We start from the raw sequence: 15,909 nt of genomic DNA, 5'->3' as shown, positions 1-15,909 counted from the left end.
TTGAGCCTATGTGCTTCCTGTAAAAGCCAGGATGTGAGGGCAAACTGCTACAAGCTGAGAACCACAGAGTAAAATATGAATGTTTCCGGTGTGAAAGGACTACTTTGTTTTCAACCCACCTTCTCATGGAACCAACTAGGAAATCTAGGTAAAGTATTAAAAATAATCTGAAGAGATAACAAGGACAAAAATGAAGTGAGAATTCCTGGGGTTAATCTGGAAATAAGGTAATCCTACAGGCAGAGTGAACCCAATATTGGGTTATATGGTTTGGCTCTGTGTCCCCCACAAAATCTCACTTTGAACTGTAATAATCCCCACGTGTCGTGGGAGGGACACAGTGGGAGGTAAGAGAATCATGGAGGAAGGTTTTCTCATGATAGTGAATAAGTCTCAGAAGATGTGATGGTTTTATAAATGGGACCTCCCCTGCACAAACTCTCTCTTGTCTGCCCCCATATAAGATGTGACTTTGCTCCTCCTTGCCTCTGTCATGATTGTGAGGCATCCTCGGCCATGTGGAACTGGAGTAAATTAAACCTATTCTCTTTATAAATTACCCAGTCTCAAGTATGTCTTTATTAGCAGCATAAGAACAGACTAATATGTTGGGCATATCTTTTCCATTAGAGTTCTGCCCAGAACAAAGTACAAATTGACATTTATACCAACCATGACACAGATAGTAACTTCCTCAGGATTTAGTTACTAGATGAGCTACATACCCAGAGTAAAGAAAAACAAAACAAAACACACACACACACACACACACACACACACACAAAGAAACCACTAGCTTTCACCAGATCTGAAGTATAGTTCCAACTGGCATATTTCAAAATTAATTAAAATAGCATTGAAACTAAATCTGCTCTGAAGGAAAATGCACCATCAATAATTTTAAAATATTTTTATAAATTTTCACTTAAAACAGAATTCAATAAAATATGATGAACATATAAAAAGACAAGGGATGGTATAGAGGGTGTCAAACAAGAATTATAAATTAATTTCAATCACATGATCAAAAATTTAATAACAAAACAGACAATATGGCAAGGAACTAGAAATTATAAAGAAAAATCAAGCGGCTATTTTACAAATAAAAATGCATAATTTGAAATTAAGAACCAATGGATAGCTTTAACAGCAGCATAGACATTTAAGAGATAATTAGGGAACTGAAATATTGCAGAAGAATACGTTTAAAAGGAATAAAAGGGCAAAAAGATATAAAATACAGAAAATAGCATTAAAGATTTGTGTTATGATGGAAAGGCCTAAACCACATTTAAATATAACAGAATGAGAGGAAAGAAAGGAAATAAATGATATTTGTTAAACAAATATAAAATAATATTAGAAAATTGATGAGGAACATAAAAAATTGTAAATTAATTTGCAGCATATCACCACATGTTATGGAAAGACAAATAGCTAAGTAAAAATGACCAGCTGGTCAATGTTCTTCAATGCTGTTTTGCTCATGAACTACCTTAAATAGTTTTGAAAACATAAGCACTACTTTGGACATGAGTAAGATCCTGTTTAAAATTTTCATTATACATAAAAGAGGCCCAAAGTTGGTAAACTGTGGTATTATTAATATGTATATTTTACAATAAAATATTACTCTGCTTCTATATATGTACAAATGAAATAAAATTCCTGTTGATTTGGTAACTAATACGTCTTTTAAAAATAAAATTTGAACAAGATATACAAATATAAAAAAGTATATATGTATGTATAGTGAGTGTATAGATATATAAGTTTGTGTGAATTATGAGTTTTTTAGTAATGACCTTCTTTTTCATACATCTTCTCAAGTGGAAAAAGAATTGTTCCTGAAATAAAATTCTTCAAACACTCACACACACACAGGCACACACACATCTCTTTCCTCCAAGTCATTATTTCATTCTACTATCCCTAAATATTTTTATTCAAGTACAATATATTTTATTAATCAATGTGTTTTCTTAATCATAGTCATACTTATCTTCTATAAAAGTAAATAGCTTGAAATGTAAATATGTATACATATATTTACTGAAAATTTAAATAATATGAATTATCATATAGTATAATGTATGCTATATATGATTTCTTGATACTAAAAATTTTTAAAATATTTCTGACAAATTATAACTATCATATGTAATATGCAATTCAATAGAAGTACACTTATTGTAAGTATAAAGAAATATTTTTTTAAAGCAAATATAATCAGCTTTTTGAAAACACATGGCTTGAAGGACTGAATAGGACTTTTTTTGGCTAGAGTGACCCTTCCTTCAGCATAAATTATTATCCGTCTTCATTTTTAAGTATGTAAGCACTGAGAACAAGTGTTTCAATAAATTAATAAACAGGAACAAAAATAGTTTTTTGAAGTGGCATCATTCAATTTTTATTATAAGCCAAAACACTTATGAACCATCATTAAATATTACATTTAATCATCCACCTTAAAATAGCCTAGTCCTGTGTCAAATTCATTTAAATAAAATATTGGGAACTAACTAATATGGAAAAGTGCTTGTAATTCAGTCCTTTAAATTATTCATTTTCTCAAGGTCTGCCAATTTTACCAAAAAATTACTACCAAAACTTAATAAATGACTTTTAATTATTCTGGTTATACTTTCACTCAGAGGCACCTTGTTTGATGTGTTATACTCATAAGGCATTGAAAAAAATTGAAGTATTATTTCAATATGAATTTGCCAATATTTTCTTATAACAACTTTTTATTATCTACCTTAAATGTATTTTCATCAATAAATTGAAGTTGTAGCTATGGCTCTTTTAATTTTTGAAAAATGCCTGCTCTGTAATCTTATCAGCAAAACGAGATCTCAAAGTCCATCTTTTATATCTCTTATTTTTTAAAATACTGATTCATATACCAGTGCTTAAATCGTAGAGTTCTGTTCTGAATTAGTTGTCTAATCCAGTTGACTTCAACAATTACTGGTGCTTCATTTGCTTTGCTTACATACAATTCCACTTCAGGAACAATTTTTCTTTTTCTACTGAAAGAGGAGAGTTTCAGAAGTTCTCTATTAAAAAACTGTGATAATTTCAGGATTCTCTCAATAATATATCTAAATTCAGAAGATTCCAAAATGGGCCAAACGCTCTGATTCTAAAACTTCACCTTGTACTTAGAAAGAAAACACAACACACAAGCAACTATCTATATCTATTTATCTATCATCTATACCTATATCCATCCATTTATCAGACCAAATATCTAACTAGCTAACCCCAAAAGACATGAAGATCTCTGTTGTTACCTTAGTAAAATATTCTTCAGTGATTCCAGTGTTTTCAATTGCCACATACAGTGACCCAGAAATATCTATACCCTTCAAAGGAATGCACCATGGTAACATTGATCCAGAATTAACAAATTGTTCCCATTAGTTTATAAGGTAGATGAGGGGTAGTACAAAAGGAGAGGTTTAAAAGTGAGCCAACATTTTATTTGGATTGTAAATACCAATTAAATTTAAGAAAGAGTGCATGAAATATTGAGGGTCTTGAATTTGACTTCCTAATAGTATTTTCAGAAAGGACTTTGTACCGATAGGTGTATAAATAAAGTTGTAATAGACAATTAAAAATATAGACATGGAAAACAGAAAAAAAGTGAAAGAGATGGAGGTTTCTGAGTTACTCACATTAGTTGAAGAGAATAGAAATAATTATACAAAAGAGAAATGTTGCTTCATTTATTCCTTGTGTTAATTATTTTTCCAGAGAGATAGGGGACTGAAGGATTTTAAAAATAATTTAATATTTTGAAAACTGAACACAGTAATTCAGACACAAATCAATAAATCTTGTTAGTAAATAATTTTTATAATAAACTGATTGAAGTAGTCACACAAATTGATATAAACGTGCTGTCATTTTTATTGCAATTCATATTCTGATGGAAGGTTAATCCATACATTAAAAAGGAGTAAGCAGTAGAGAATTGCAAGAAACATTGGTGGACAACATTTTTATTTCAATTAGAGAAAATGTTTTAATAAATGTAAATCTATAATTGATATTGATAAATTGGATAACATTTAAATTGTTAAAGTATTTAAGAACTTTGTACTTTTAATACAACTCAAAATAAAAGGCATTCATTCACTATTTAGGATAAATTTAAACAATTCAATGCTATTACATTTTTCTTTTAATTAATTAATTTTTTAAAAAAATTTTTAGAGACAGGGTCTCACTGTCACCCAGGCTGGAGTAACATGATGTGCAGTGTCGCGTGGACAGTGATGTGCGGCGTGGACAGTGATGTCCAGGCTGGAGTGACAGTGGAGCGCAGTGGTGTGGTCATAGCTCACTGCAACCTTGAACTCTTAGGTGCAGCAATCCTCCTGCCTCAGCCTCCCGAGTAGCTGGGACTGCAGGCCTGCAACACCAGCGCCCAGCTAATATTTTTCTTTTTTAGGTCTCACTATGTTGCCCTGGCTGGTCTTGAATTCCTGGCTTCAACTGATCTTCCTGCCTCAGCCTCCCAAAGGGCTAGGATTGCAGGCATAAGCCACCACGTGGGGACACTGATACATTTTTCAAGATTGCAAAGTTAAGGGAAAAAATGGTAGCATTTCTGAAACTTTAAAGCATTTTTATGTAAAACTGAATAATGTAAATATTCAGCTCTAACTTATGCAATTCAAAAAGGCATACTAGAGAATAACAACTCAAAATTACCTCTTTGATCAGTCAACTTAATTTTGACAGAAAGTGTCATCACAAAGACTGTTCTGAACTTGTTCAACTAGTAGTGTTTAAACATGTGTATTCATAACCTGTTCCTGCCTATAAGAATAAGCATGTATGCATACTTATTGTATTTTTAAAAGTTCTTGTGAATAAAATACTCTTTAATGAATATCTAAAATATGTAGTAATAGAAAATAGCAAATTATTTTTATAAAATCTATCTTTAAAATGGAAATCATATGAATATAAATGTTTTGTTAATATATCCTTAAGTACATTTCTATTTACCAGAAGAAAAATACAGTCTTGACTGCCACATTTGGTTATATATAAAATGTCAACAGTTCATTTTATACCATGCATAAATATGGTTACAACTTTCACAAGAATCTTTAAGTAAAAAGTCAAAGCTCAGGCAAGCATATGAAGAAACTGCTACATAATGACACAATGATTACTATACGTAAGAAAAATATTAGGACAGATTTTCAATTGCTATAGCTTAGTTAATTTGAGAAGAAAAGAAAATTTTGATATTTTATTCATATGGTCTAGAATTTCATATTTTCTTGTATCAGTTAAATTATGAAATTAGCCTTTAATGAGAGTTTTTTAATAGCCTGTATGTATATGCAGTTTACTTTAAAAAATGGGAAAGAAATCACGACTGGATAATTGCTATTCAGGCTTGTAGAAAATTAATGAAATTTTACCTACATACCTTGCAACTGAATCTTATTCTCAGGACTCTGAACCAGAACAGAACTGACAGAATCTAGGTTGTCATAGTTACTGCAGCCAAGAGGACCAGTCCGTGTTTCTGTTACCTGGCAAACAAAACATCAACTTTATTATCTAAATCAGACTTTACAATGTCCTTTTGGTTCACTGTAGTTGTCACACACTAATATTATACGTTTGACAGTAAATATCACTGAAAGGTCCAGGATCTCATACACACAAGCAATACACACACCTAAACATAGTGGAAAGCAGTAACTCCCTTTGTCTTTAATTCATTTTCTTTCCTTTGGTTGGGCATAAATATCCCAGGAAAATAATGCATGCCATCTTTGTTCAAAAGCATAACTCATAAAGTCACTGATTTCACCCAAGATATAAAAAAGGCCCACTTCTTATGGAAGACAGCGAGTTCTGACTTATATGAGAATTGTTTGTGTTTGTTTTTACTCAATAAATCAGAGCCATCTGCCAGGCTACTCTCTCAAAACTGATTTTATTATTTTCTTTTACTTAAAAATCTATATTTTTCCCATTTTTATGTTGGCATGAAATTCTAAACTCTCTGTTTGCCTTCCATCTGGTCCAGTTCTTTCCAATATGCCAGTATCTCCCTGTTCAGTTTGACATTCATTCTATGCCTTTGCTTATACAACATCCTCCACTCCCACCCCACTTGGATTAGAAACTTCTCCTTTCTCAACTTTGACTAATCAGTTTTATCTATCCTCAAAACTAAGCTCATGTTCAAATATTTACACAAAGTATTCCTTGATGAATTTCTACCTGTGTTATTTTACCATTTCCATCCAATTTTGGTTTGCAGCACACAGATTTAGTACTTAAATATGTAATCTCATATGTGGACTGATTTTTTCATGGATGTCTTGGGATGGATAGTATTAGGAGATGAGGAGACTAAATTTAATGAATTATATGAGGGTGAAAATGTATCCTGAAGATTTAATCCTGAGGATTTAAAACTATTTAAAGCAGTGCAGTATTGTCAGAATCTTTGTGTCTTCAATACGATATTCTTTATTAATAATCAGACTGGTCTTTGCAAAACACAATTTAGATAACTTCATTCCAATGTTTACAATCATTTAATGGTTTCCCATTCTTACTTAGGGTATGACTTAGAGTCTGTTATAGGACCAGGAAGACACCATATTACCCAGCTCCGTGTTACCTCCCTAAATCCGTCTCTTCTCTTATTTATTCTGTCTTGCTGTATCTCAAACATACTTGACATTCTGATGCCTTGGGGTATTTGACTTGTTGTTCTAGTACCTGGAACGTTCTTCCTCAAACTATTTTCTAGTGAATCCTTCACTTCCTTCAGATTTTTGCTCAAATTTCATTCTCTTGGGACTACTTGGACTAACCTACTTAAAGTGAATACCCCAAACTCTTCCAACATTTTTTTCTTTCTTACATTGTTCTAGCTTTTTCACAGTAGATAACAGTTTATAAAATGCTGTACAATTTACTCATTTGTTATGATTACTGTTGACACCTCTCACTAGAATGAGAGCTCCACATTCTAAAAATGCGGGAGTTTTTGTCTATTTTGTTCACTCACATATCCACAGAACATATTAAGTTCTTGCATCAGCCGAGGGGTATTGATTAAGAGAAAGAGGAGGAGGAAACATAAGGAGAAACTTCGTAGTATAGAGCAGGGAAGACATTAAGGCCATCATGGAGATGATAAAAGCCTAAAGTAAATAGGTACAATAAACTTTATCTGAAGAAGTTCAATTTTAAAAAACAAGACATAACAAGGTTATGAAATGACAACATTGTGAAACACTCAAAGTTTTTATTGATAGAGAGAAAGGCCACTGAGGTTTCCAGTATTAGTGATAACATTCAAAATATGAAGTTAAGAAGCTCACTGTGGAGGATATTTAAAGGAGCCCAGTTTTGAACATGTTGACACTCTTTGATAAAAATATTTAGTAGGAGTGGCAACACAGGTTTATGTCTTAGAAATTATGTTAATGACGGGACTACTAATTTGGAAGTCATCAACTTAGAGGCGATAATCAATGATGGATACAGACACATTAACTCAAATGCATTGAGTGCGTGTTTAATTTGTGTCATGACAACTCTATTATATTTTCTAAATGATAACTCGTTGATGGTAACCAAGATTGACTATGTGTACATAGCCAGAGTTGACAGTGTGGTTTATCATGGGCAAAGAATTACTTTTTCCTTAACACCCCAACAACTTTTAATTATTCTCCACCTACTATTCCCCACTGATGATACTGAATAGACCTTACTTTGTTTAGAGAAATAATTTATAGTGTTGATATGATACGTGTATGTATAATTAATATTTAAATATAAATTAGTCACAGCCTAAGGGCAAAGGGAATAATAAAAACATCAAAGAGAATACTTAGGGTTTAAGATAATTTAAATTTTCATATTATTCTATAATGTGGTTTCACTATTGCCAACCAACACATATCACATGAATATAAACACACACACGCCTGCCTTTTTTAGAAAGTTTTCTAAGTAAAATTGGCATTAAGCTCATACTCATTGACATAGTGATCTTGGAAAAGGGAAGGCAAACTCCTCTAACACTTCATCCTTAAAAGAAGGTAAATAATATTACCCCATTACAAAGAGTCTCTTACATTCACCTACTCTGTTGTTGTCAATTCATGTAAGAAAATTAAATAATAGACATACGTTTTGAGAATATTTGAATATCTCTGTCCTTATATATTGCTTTACTTTCTCATCATTCGCAATATACAATGATATAAATTTAGCATATCCTATTTATAATTTTATTTTGTTCTCTATTCTTCACAACTGAATTCACTGATCACTGTCTGGTTTAATATAAAATTTTACAAACTCTCACACATTATATGAAATAAATCTATCTTTCAATTGTATTCCATTTAAGGACTCCATATTCCTTACTAATGTCAGCATTAGTAAATGTGCCCATACTTATTTAATTCTTTAAAATAATAATAAAATAAATAAAAATGTAAAGAAAATAAAAATAAATTTACTGCAGAGATGCTAACTGTGCCAAAACACAGAATAGCAGTTTACTTGTTTGTTCCAACCTATCATTTTTAATAATAAAAGTAACAAATTCCCATGATGGAAATTTAAGCAATGAAATAAAATACTTTGCCAGAGGAGCAATTGCCATTTTTTCTACTTTTATATGTTTCCCCTATCCTTTTGCCAGACATGAAAATGGTTGAGACTAGGAGTAATTGCACTTCAAGACTATTCTTTATTCGCAGCACACAAATATCATGGCCTTTACCTTTTCACAGTGTATTTCTCATTAATTATTTTATTTGTTTCCTAGTTACATTAGGTTATATCAAGGTAACTTCTGAGTAATTTTATCAGCCATCAATTATGAACATAAAACACTGGAATACTGATAAGTACAATTAGCTCTTTTACAATAGAGTTATGCCCAAACAGGCATAATCTATGACTTTCCATCTGAAATCAATTTTCTCTTCTAGAGACCTACATCTCATCTGGACAACTACAAAACGAATGTTAATATTTAAGAGGGGATTTTGCCCATCCTATATTATAACAAGAAAACCACATCTGAAATATCAGGAGTTGAGGTGGGGGAGTAGTGAAATTTGTTACTGATACCTGCATCCTGACAAACTGCTATACCAGTTATTTACTTTTACACATTTTGCCCCTGTTTACCTTAGATATACTCTATCATACTGTCCACTTCAATCGTCTCCTTTTCCAGAAATAAGTGTTTCTATTTTTTAATCATTCAAAAAACTTTGGGTTGAGAAGGTAGAAACTATACTAGAGAACAATAAATATATTTGGCTCGTATTCAATTTCTGATATCTTAACATTTAATATAAGAATTGATACTTATTATTAAAATAGAAATAAAGACTTAATCTTACATAATTAGTATTAAAAATTTATTCACTGCATAATCTCTTTGTTTTTTAAAAATATTGATTAACATAGTTGCAATTCATATATACAGCAAACGGCTCATATCTAGAATATATAAATAAATTCTACAAACTAACAATAATATGGCAAGAGCAACACTGAAAACTCACTTGACAAAAAAGATATCTAAATATCCAGTAATTTTGAAATAGTTTTCAACTTTATTATCAAAGAGCTGGAAATTAAAACATAGTGAGAAACTACTATCCATTCACCAGAAAGTCTTATAAGCATACAAAGCCAGACAATGCCAAGTGGTGACAATACAGTGGAGAAACTGGAATTCTCATATGCTGCTGCTGGGAGTGTAAACTCGTACAATCACTTTAGAAAATTCTTTGAAAGTATCTACATAAGTAGACATAGGCACATGATATGAGCTAGATACACAGCCAACAAAAATGTGAACATGTGTGTACAGCAGGCACTTGCAATGAGGTTGGTATCAACTATTCTTAGTAACCCCAAACAGAAGGATATTACATTAGTGTGTTAGTCCATTTTCATACTGGTATAAAGATGCTACCAGAGACTAGGTAATTTATAAAGGAAATAAGTTTAATCGACTTGCAGTTCCACATGGCTGGGGAGACCTCAGACATTTAAAATCATGGCCGAAGGCAGAAGGTGAAGGGAAGCAAGACATGTCTTACATGGTGGCAGGTGAAAGAGAGCAAGGAAGTGCCACATTTTAAAACCATCAACTCTCCTGAGAACTTACTATCACGAGAACAGTTTGGGGTAAACCACACCCATGATCCAATCACCTCCTACCAGATCCCTCCCTCATCATGTGGGGATTACATTTTGAGATGAGATTTGGGTGAAGACACAGCGCCAAACCATATCAAGTGGCAATCAGTAATACAATGTGGAAGTACATAGAAGATATAAATACTGTACTACAGTAAGAATAAATTTTTATGTATTCTGTCCACAGAATACTGAACATGAACAAATCTCACAAATATAATGTTGAAGGAACAATACATAAATGTTTCAATATTCTAACACTAGAAGTTTATTTTGCCTAATCTTGAACTTCCATTAATATAAAGCTCAAAATTAGGTAAAATAAACTTCTAGTGTTAGAATACAGGATGGTGGTTACCCTTTCGATATAGAAATGAGGTAAGAGGGCATTAGGATAAATACTTATGTTCTACAAATATCCTATTTTTTAATCTAGGACATGGTTGCTGAAATGTTTTCAAATTTGAACACTTTATGTACTTCGCTGTATAAATGTTATATGTTACTAACATTTGCTAACAATAATCGGTTAATATTAATTTTCCTTATGAATTATATCAAGGAAGGTACCACATCATCTATATCTATATTTACATATGTATGGATATCTAGACATCTATCTACTTACCTGTTTTTATCAATCATCCATGCATATGTACTAAAATGCAAATTTGGATTTTCACACATATATCCTTTCAAATGTATAATTATTCTAATATAGTTTCGCAAAAAGAAAATGCTGAAATCTGACACTGAAAGATTATGAAAAACAAACTACTTTTTTCAATTACTAATATGAGTTTATTTTAAAATCCAATACAATCTATTTTAAATCATCTTAGAGTATGTCATTTTTTTTTATTTCAAGGCTACAATTACTACTGTTCTATAATTGAAGATATATAGATGATAAATTAACTCTTGACTGGGAACTAACAGGTTAATATACATATTTCATTTTTAAGTATGCACTATTCCAAACCATATATTTACCTAGAATGAAAAAAATAGTTTTTTCTTGTAAGTTCACATCTAAATAGCAACAAAAAGGATGAATAAATAAGCAAGTTATTTTACATATGCAGTTCTTCTTATTATAATTACTATGCAGGTTTCCTTTGCCTATAGAAATACTTTTTAGAGTATTTTCAAATAAATCATTATATTTAATGAGATAAAAGTTTGTTAAATTTATATAGTTTATATTCAAAACAGAAATCCTAGTGAATATAGGGGTATCAGAAAAAGACCCCATAGGTCTACTTGCAAAAAAATTTTAAAGCAAAATTTCTTTTAAAACAGTTTGTTTCAAACAGTTGTTTAAACAAAAGCAAAAACACTGTTTCCCCAGAGTTAAAAATTATCTGAGGAGTAGATATATGAAGAATTAGGGTATTAAAACTCTCAAGGGGGGGTGGGTGCGATTGCTCAAGCATGTAATCCCAGCACTTTGGGAGGCCGAGGAGGGGTGTATCATCTGCAGTCAGGAGTTTGAGACCAGCCTGATCAACAAGGTGAAACTCTGTCTCTACTAAAAATACAAAAAATTAGCCGGGCGTGGTGGTGGGTGCCTGTAATCCCAGCTACTCTGAAGGCTGAGGCAGGAGAATTGCTTGAACCTGGGAGGCGGAGATTTCAGTGAGCTGAGATCGCTCTATTGCACTCCATCCTGGGCAATAAGAGTGAAACTCTGTCTCAAAAAAAAAAAAATAAAAATAAACAAAAACAAAAACAAAAACAAAAAACACCCTCAAGGTATTCTCAGAAATATAAAAATATCTTAAATTTATTTTATTTTACCCCAAAGTTTCCATTATGTTTTATTATGCCCATCATAAAATTACAGGGCAATAATTTATTTCTATTATCTCCTTTAATTAACTGTAAACTCTCTATGCATAATTATACACAGTACTGGGCACATGGTAGAAATTAAAAATGTTTGGATTAAATTGGTGGATAAATATTTTAATTTTAGTTAGAAATATTTATTACAAAAGAAAATTTATTGAATTTTTTGGGAACCTCTTGAAGAAAATGTAGAAGAGACAATATATCTAAATTTTTTAAGCTATCAGAAGTTTGAAATCATCTAGTCTCACCATCTCATTATATAAAAGAGATGCTGTATCTGGAGCCAGGGATGTTATCAAGCTACTTCAGGATCATTTGTATGAAATGAGAGCTAGAACTGGGACTTAGACCTCCTAACTCATAAATCAAATACCCATTCTAAACATCACACTGGCTTTCCAAGCTTTATAGTTAACAAGTTTTGGAAACTTTGCTTGGCTTAATCAATGTAATTAATTCTCTCTCTCTCTGTCTGACAATAAAGTTACAATAAAACACAATTTAATTGGTTTAGATTGATGTAGAAGTCAATTACAATGGTGTAGTATATTGGGTCATTCATGAACAAAAAATATTGCTATGAATGTACTGGTTAATATGACTTTGATTGAAGGCCAAATGAATTAACTTTTATTCTAAGTATTAATTTATTAATGCTTTGAAATATAACATCCTGCATATTCTTATATTACTTCCCACTAGGATTGTGAAGAGTAAAATACAAGTGTTGATTAGTTTCTATTATTTCCTAAAACAGTACAATCTTTTCTGTTACCACATATATAAGATCTTTTAAAATTACATATTGCTAAATCTATTAAACTAACAAAATGCTTTATAAAATTTTGATGTTAAAAAATAAGAATATATATATATTTTCCCTTCATTTCTCAACTGAAGATAGTGCCTTATAATATTTTTTCAAATGTTAATATTGAGTTTAAAGGTAATTTCACCATTTAATATTTTTCCTCTGATAGTCATTAAGTCTTATTTCAACATTCTATTAAGCACTTAACATCAGACTGTAATTCAATGTAGTCCCACTTTTTTACCCAGTTGAAATATTTCTGAGCTTATTTTTAGTAAAAAATGAATTTTCGAACATATTATTAATTATAAGATGCATTAAAAACAAAATGTTCATCTCAGAATAAACATTTCAGTAACAAAATGTTTCTTAATTTTCAAAATTGTTTTAGTATTTACAGTACATTTTGTGGGAAAAGTGAAAATTCACATAAAAATGCTACATGTCCTCAAATAAAAAATATATCAATGCAAAATTTTCTTGCATCTCAACACAAAAGTAAGCATTATACTTAGTGTGTTATACATAATTAATATAGTGACTTAAAATATATTTAACATTGTCAATATTTTCTTGGGCCTTCTCCAAACATATAGATACAGTTTAAAATAGTGTATGATATATTATCCATCCAGGATGACTCACATCTTCACATAAAAAGCACAAACACGTATAAACACATTCAGTGCAAGGGAACTTATACCACTGTTGAATTATGCATCTATGCAAATTACTTGAAGCTGACAACTATATTCTCTAATTTTATTCCTCATAATTTTAATAAACCAAATTTTTAAAAATATTAGAAGTTTATAGAACTGCATTTTTAAAAGGTAGCGTTTGGTTTTTTTTATTTGCCTTTTACAGGAGAAATAGTGATACTTGAAACACAAGGATCGAAAGTATGATTGCAAACAATATCATATATAACCATAAAATATATGCAGAATAACAGTGAATTATAAAATTTAACCATAGGAAAAAAATGTAGAGCAAAATATATTTATTTGAAGTAAACTGAAGGTTACGTGAGAATAATACAAAAAACAAAGCACTCTATTTAGGAACAAAATTGAGTATGTCTTCTTGAAGAGCAATTGCTTCAGGGCAGTTTTCACTTGTGTTTGTTACCATGAGGTCAGGCACGACTACAATGATTGGTCTACTTCTTCATAGCCTATAAATTATCCTCTATCAAAATAATACACAAGCACACCACCCAGAACTATCCCCATGTAAACCTATTGAGAGAGACTATGCTAATTCTTTGAGTACACATTAAAATATAAAACTACACAGTGACTAGACAACAGAAGTTTTCTCAGGTTCTTAAATTATTGATTTAGTGTGATATGGAATAAGCAAAACTGGACACAATTTAGTTAGGACAAAGTTGCCAAATAACATCAGGACCCCTTTGTGCTTAAACCATGGTTGCCATGGAAATTAAATGTGTGGCACTTGATTGGTCTTGGAGATGCCAAGTCTGTAAACTCACTCCTACAGATGTTATTTTGAGTTTTTTTTTAAGATAACACAGAGCTTAAAATCACAGCAACTATAAAAAATACATGTAGCCATAAAAAAGCTTTCATTACTTTCCTAATTGCATGAATATACATTTAGAAAACTGACATTTTTATAAAAACTACATTTATGGCAGCTATAACTGATGGTGTTACATGAATGGTAAACTTGAACTTCATTACAGGAAATCTAAAGGGATATGTTGTTACTCTACCTTGGCTAATGAGTTTTCTGAGGTTTTCAATATTAATAATAATAAAAGTAAAGCTTTATTGCCACATGGAGTTACAAACAATAGGTACAGTTTGCAACCTGGTTCAGGGCTGTGGCATTTCCCTTGCACTCTGGTGAGAGTTACTAGGCAGCGACCTCAGTTGTTATAGCCACTGTCTGGCCTGAATGCCACTTTTCCTGGGCCAGAGAAATGATATTTCAGGGAACTCAGGAGCCAGGGTAATTTTCTGTTTCTTTACATTCAAAAAGTGTAATCTAAAGCAGTGTTGATTATATTTATTTTACAAATGAAAGCTATCTGAAGAAGTAAAACATTAAAGACTGATTTTACTTTTTAATCTTTATTGTTTGTTCTATGCATTTCAATCTCATTGCCTTTAACTGTCACTGTCTCTCATCACCCCCAGATGGGACTGTCTAGTGGCAGGAAAACAAGCTCAGGGATCCCACTAACTCCACATTACAGTGAATTGTATAATTATTTCATTACATATTACAATGTAATATTAATAGAAATAAAGTGCACCTTAATGTAACGAACTTGAATCATCGTGAAACCATTCCCTCCACCAAGTTCATGGAAACAATTTTCTTCCATGAAACCAGTTCCTGGTGCCAAAATGGATGGGGACTGTTTGCATAGACTAACTTATAATTGTGCAAATCCCACTAAAGTTGCAAAAAAAAATCTGTTGCCAAGACTGGGAAGCAAAATGTCACACTAAACAGAACTACTCCCTTTATTAATTCCTACTTCCTCCTCTATAATTTTATTTATCAAAACATTTCTACATCTACCCAATCTACTCGATTGATACTCACCTAGCTTCTCAGTCAAGCAAACTGCAAGCTGATGCTCCAAATGATACAAAAACTTAGAAATTGAATTATCCGTTTTGCTTTCTTTGACAGAGTAACTAAAAATGTTCAGGTGCAAATGTCAAGTGCTGAATGAAGTAAAAGCACCTATCACCACCCTGGAGGACGATGGCAGCAGAATCCAGGGCACTGACAGCTAATCACAGCTAGCAGTGCACAAAAAGCAATCTGTCACTGTTAAAATCCCGACGAACAGTCTTTCCATAAGATTCTCTGCTATACTAGGGTACTAAAGCAGGGAACCTCGTTAGATACACACATTTTGGTTGTTTAACATTTAATACAACTATTTCATTATTATTACTTTTAATTTTCTCCTACTCAATGTAGGAGCCAGTATAGTATATTAGAACATATCTCAA

At 31.6% G+C, this 15,909-nt stretch overlaps 1 protein-coding gene across 6 annotated transcripts in view; it reads right to left on the bottom strand.

The window, feature by feature from the left end:
• The window catches only part of BRINP3 (BMP/retinoic acid inducible neural specific 3), a 390,799-nt gene that overhangs the window by 135,279 nt on the left and 239,611 nt on the right, over positions 1-15,909 (bottom strand). For all 6 annotated transcript variants that reach the window (XM_019028084.3, XM_055378107.2, XM_055378100.2 and 3 more), the window contains one exon: positions 5,465-5,570. In XM_019028084.3, coding sequence (XP_018883629.1) covers positions 5,465-5,570 — 106 coding nt within the window. The remainder of the gene's footprint in view (positions 1-5,464; positions 5,571-15,909) is intronic.

This window comes from Gorilla gorilla, chromosome 1 (assembly GCF_029281585.2).
Source record: "Gorilla gorilla gorilla isolate KB3781 chromosome 1, NHGRI_mGorGor1-v2.1_pri, whole genome shotgun sequence".
Lineage (NCBI taxonomy): Eukaryota > Metazoa > Chordata > Mammalia > Primates > Hominidae > Gorilla > Gorilla gorilla.
The sequence above is the reverse complement of the archived record's forward strand: the minus strand, read 5'-3'. Positions and strand labels throughout refer to the sequence as shown.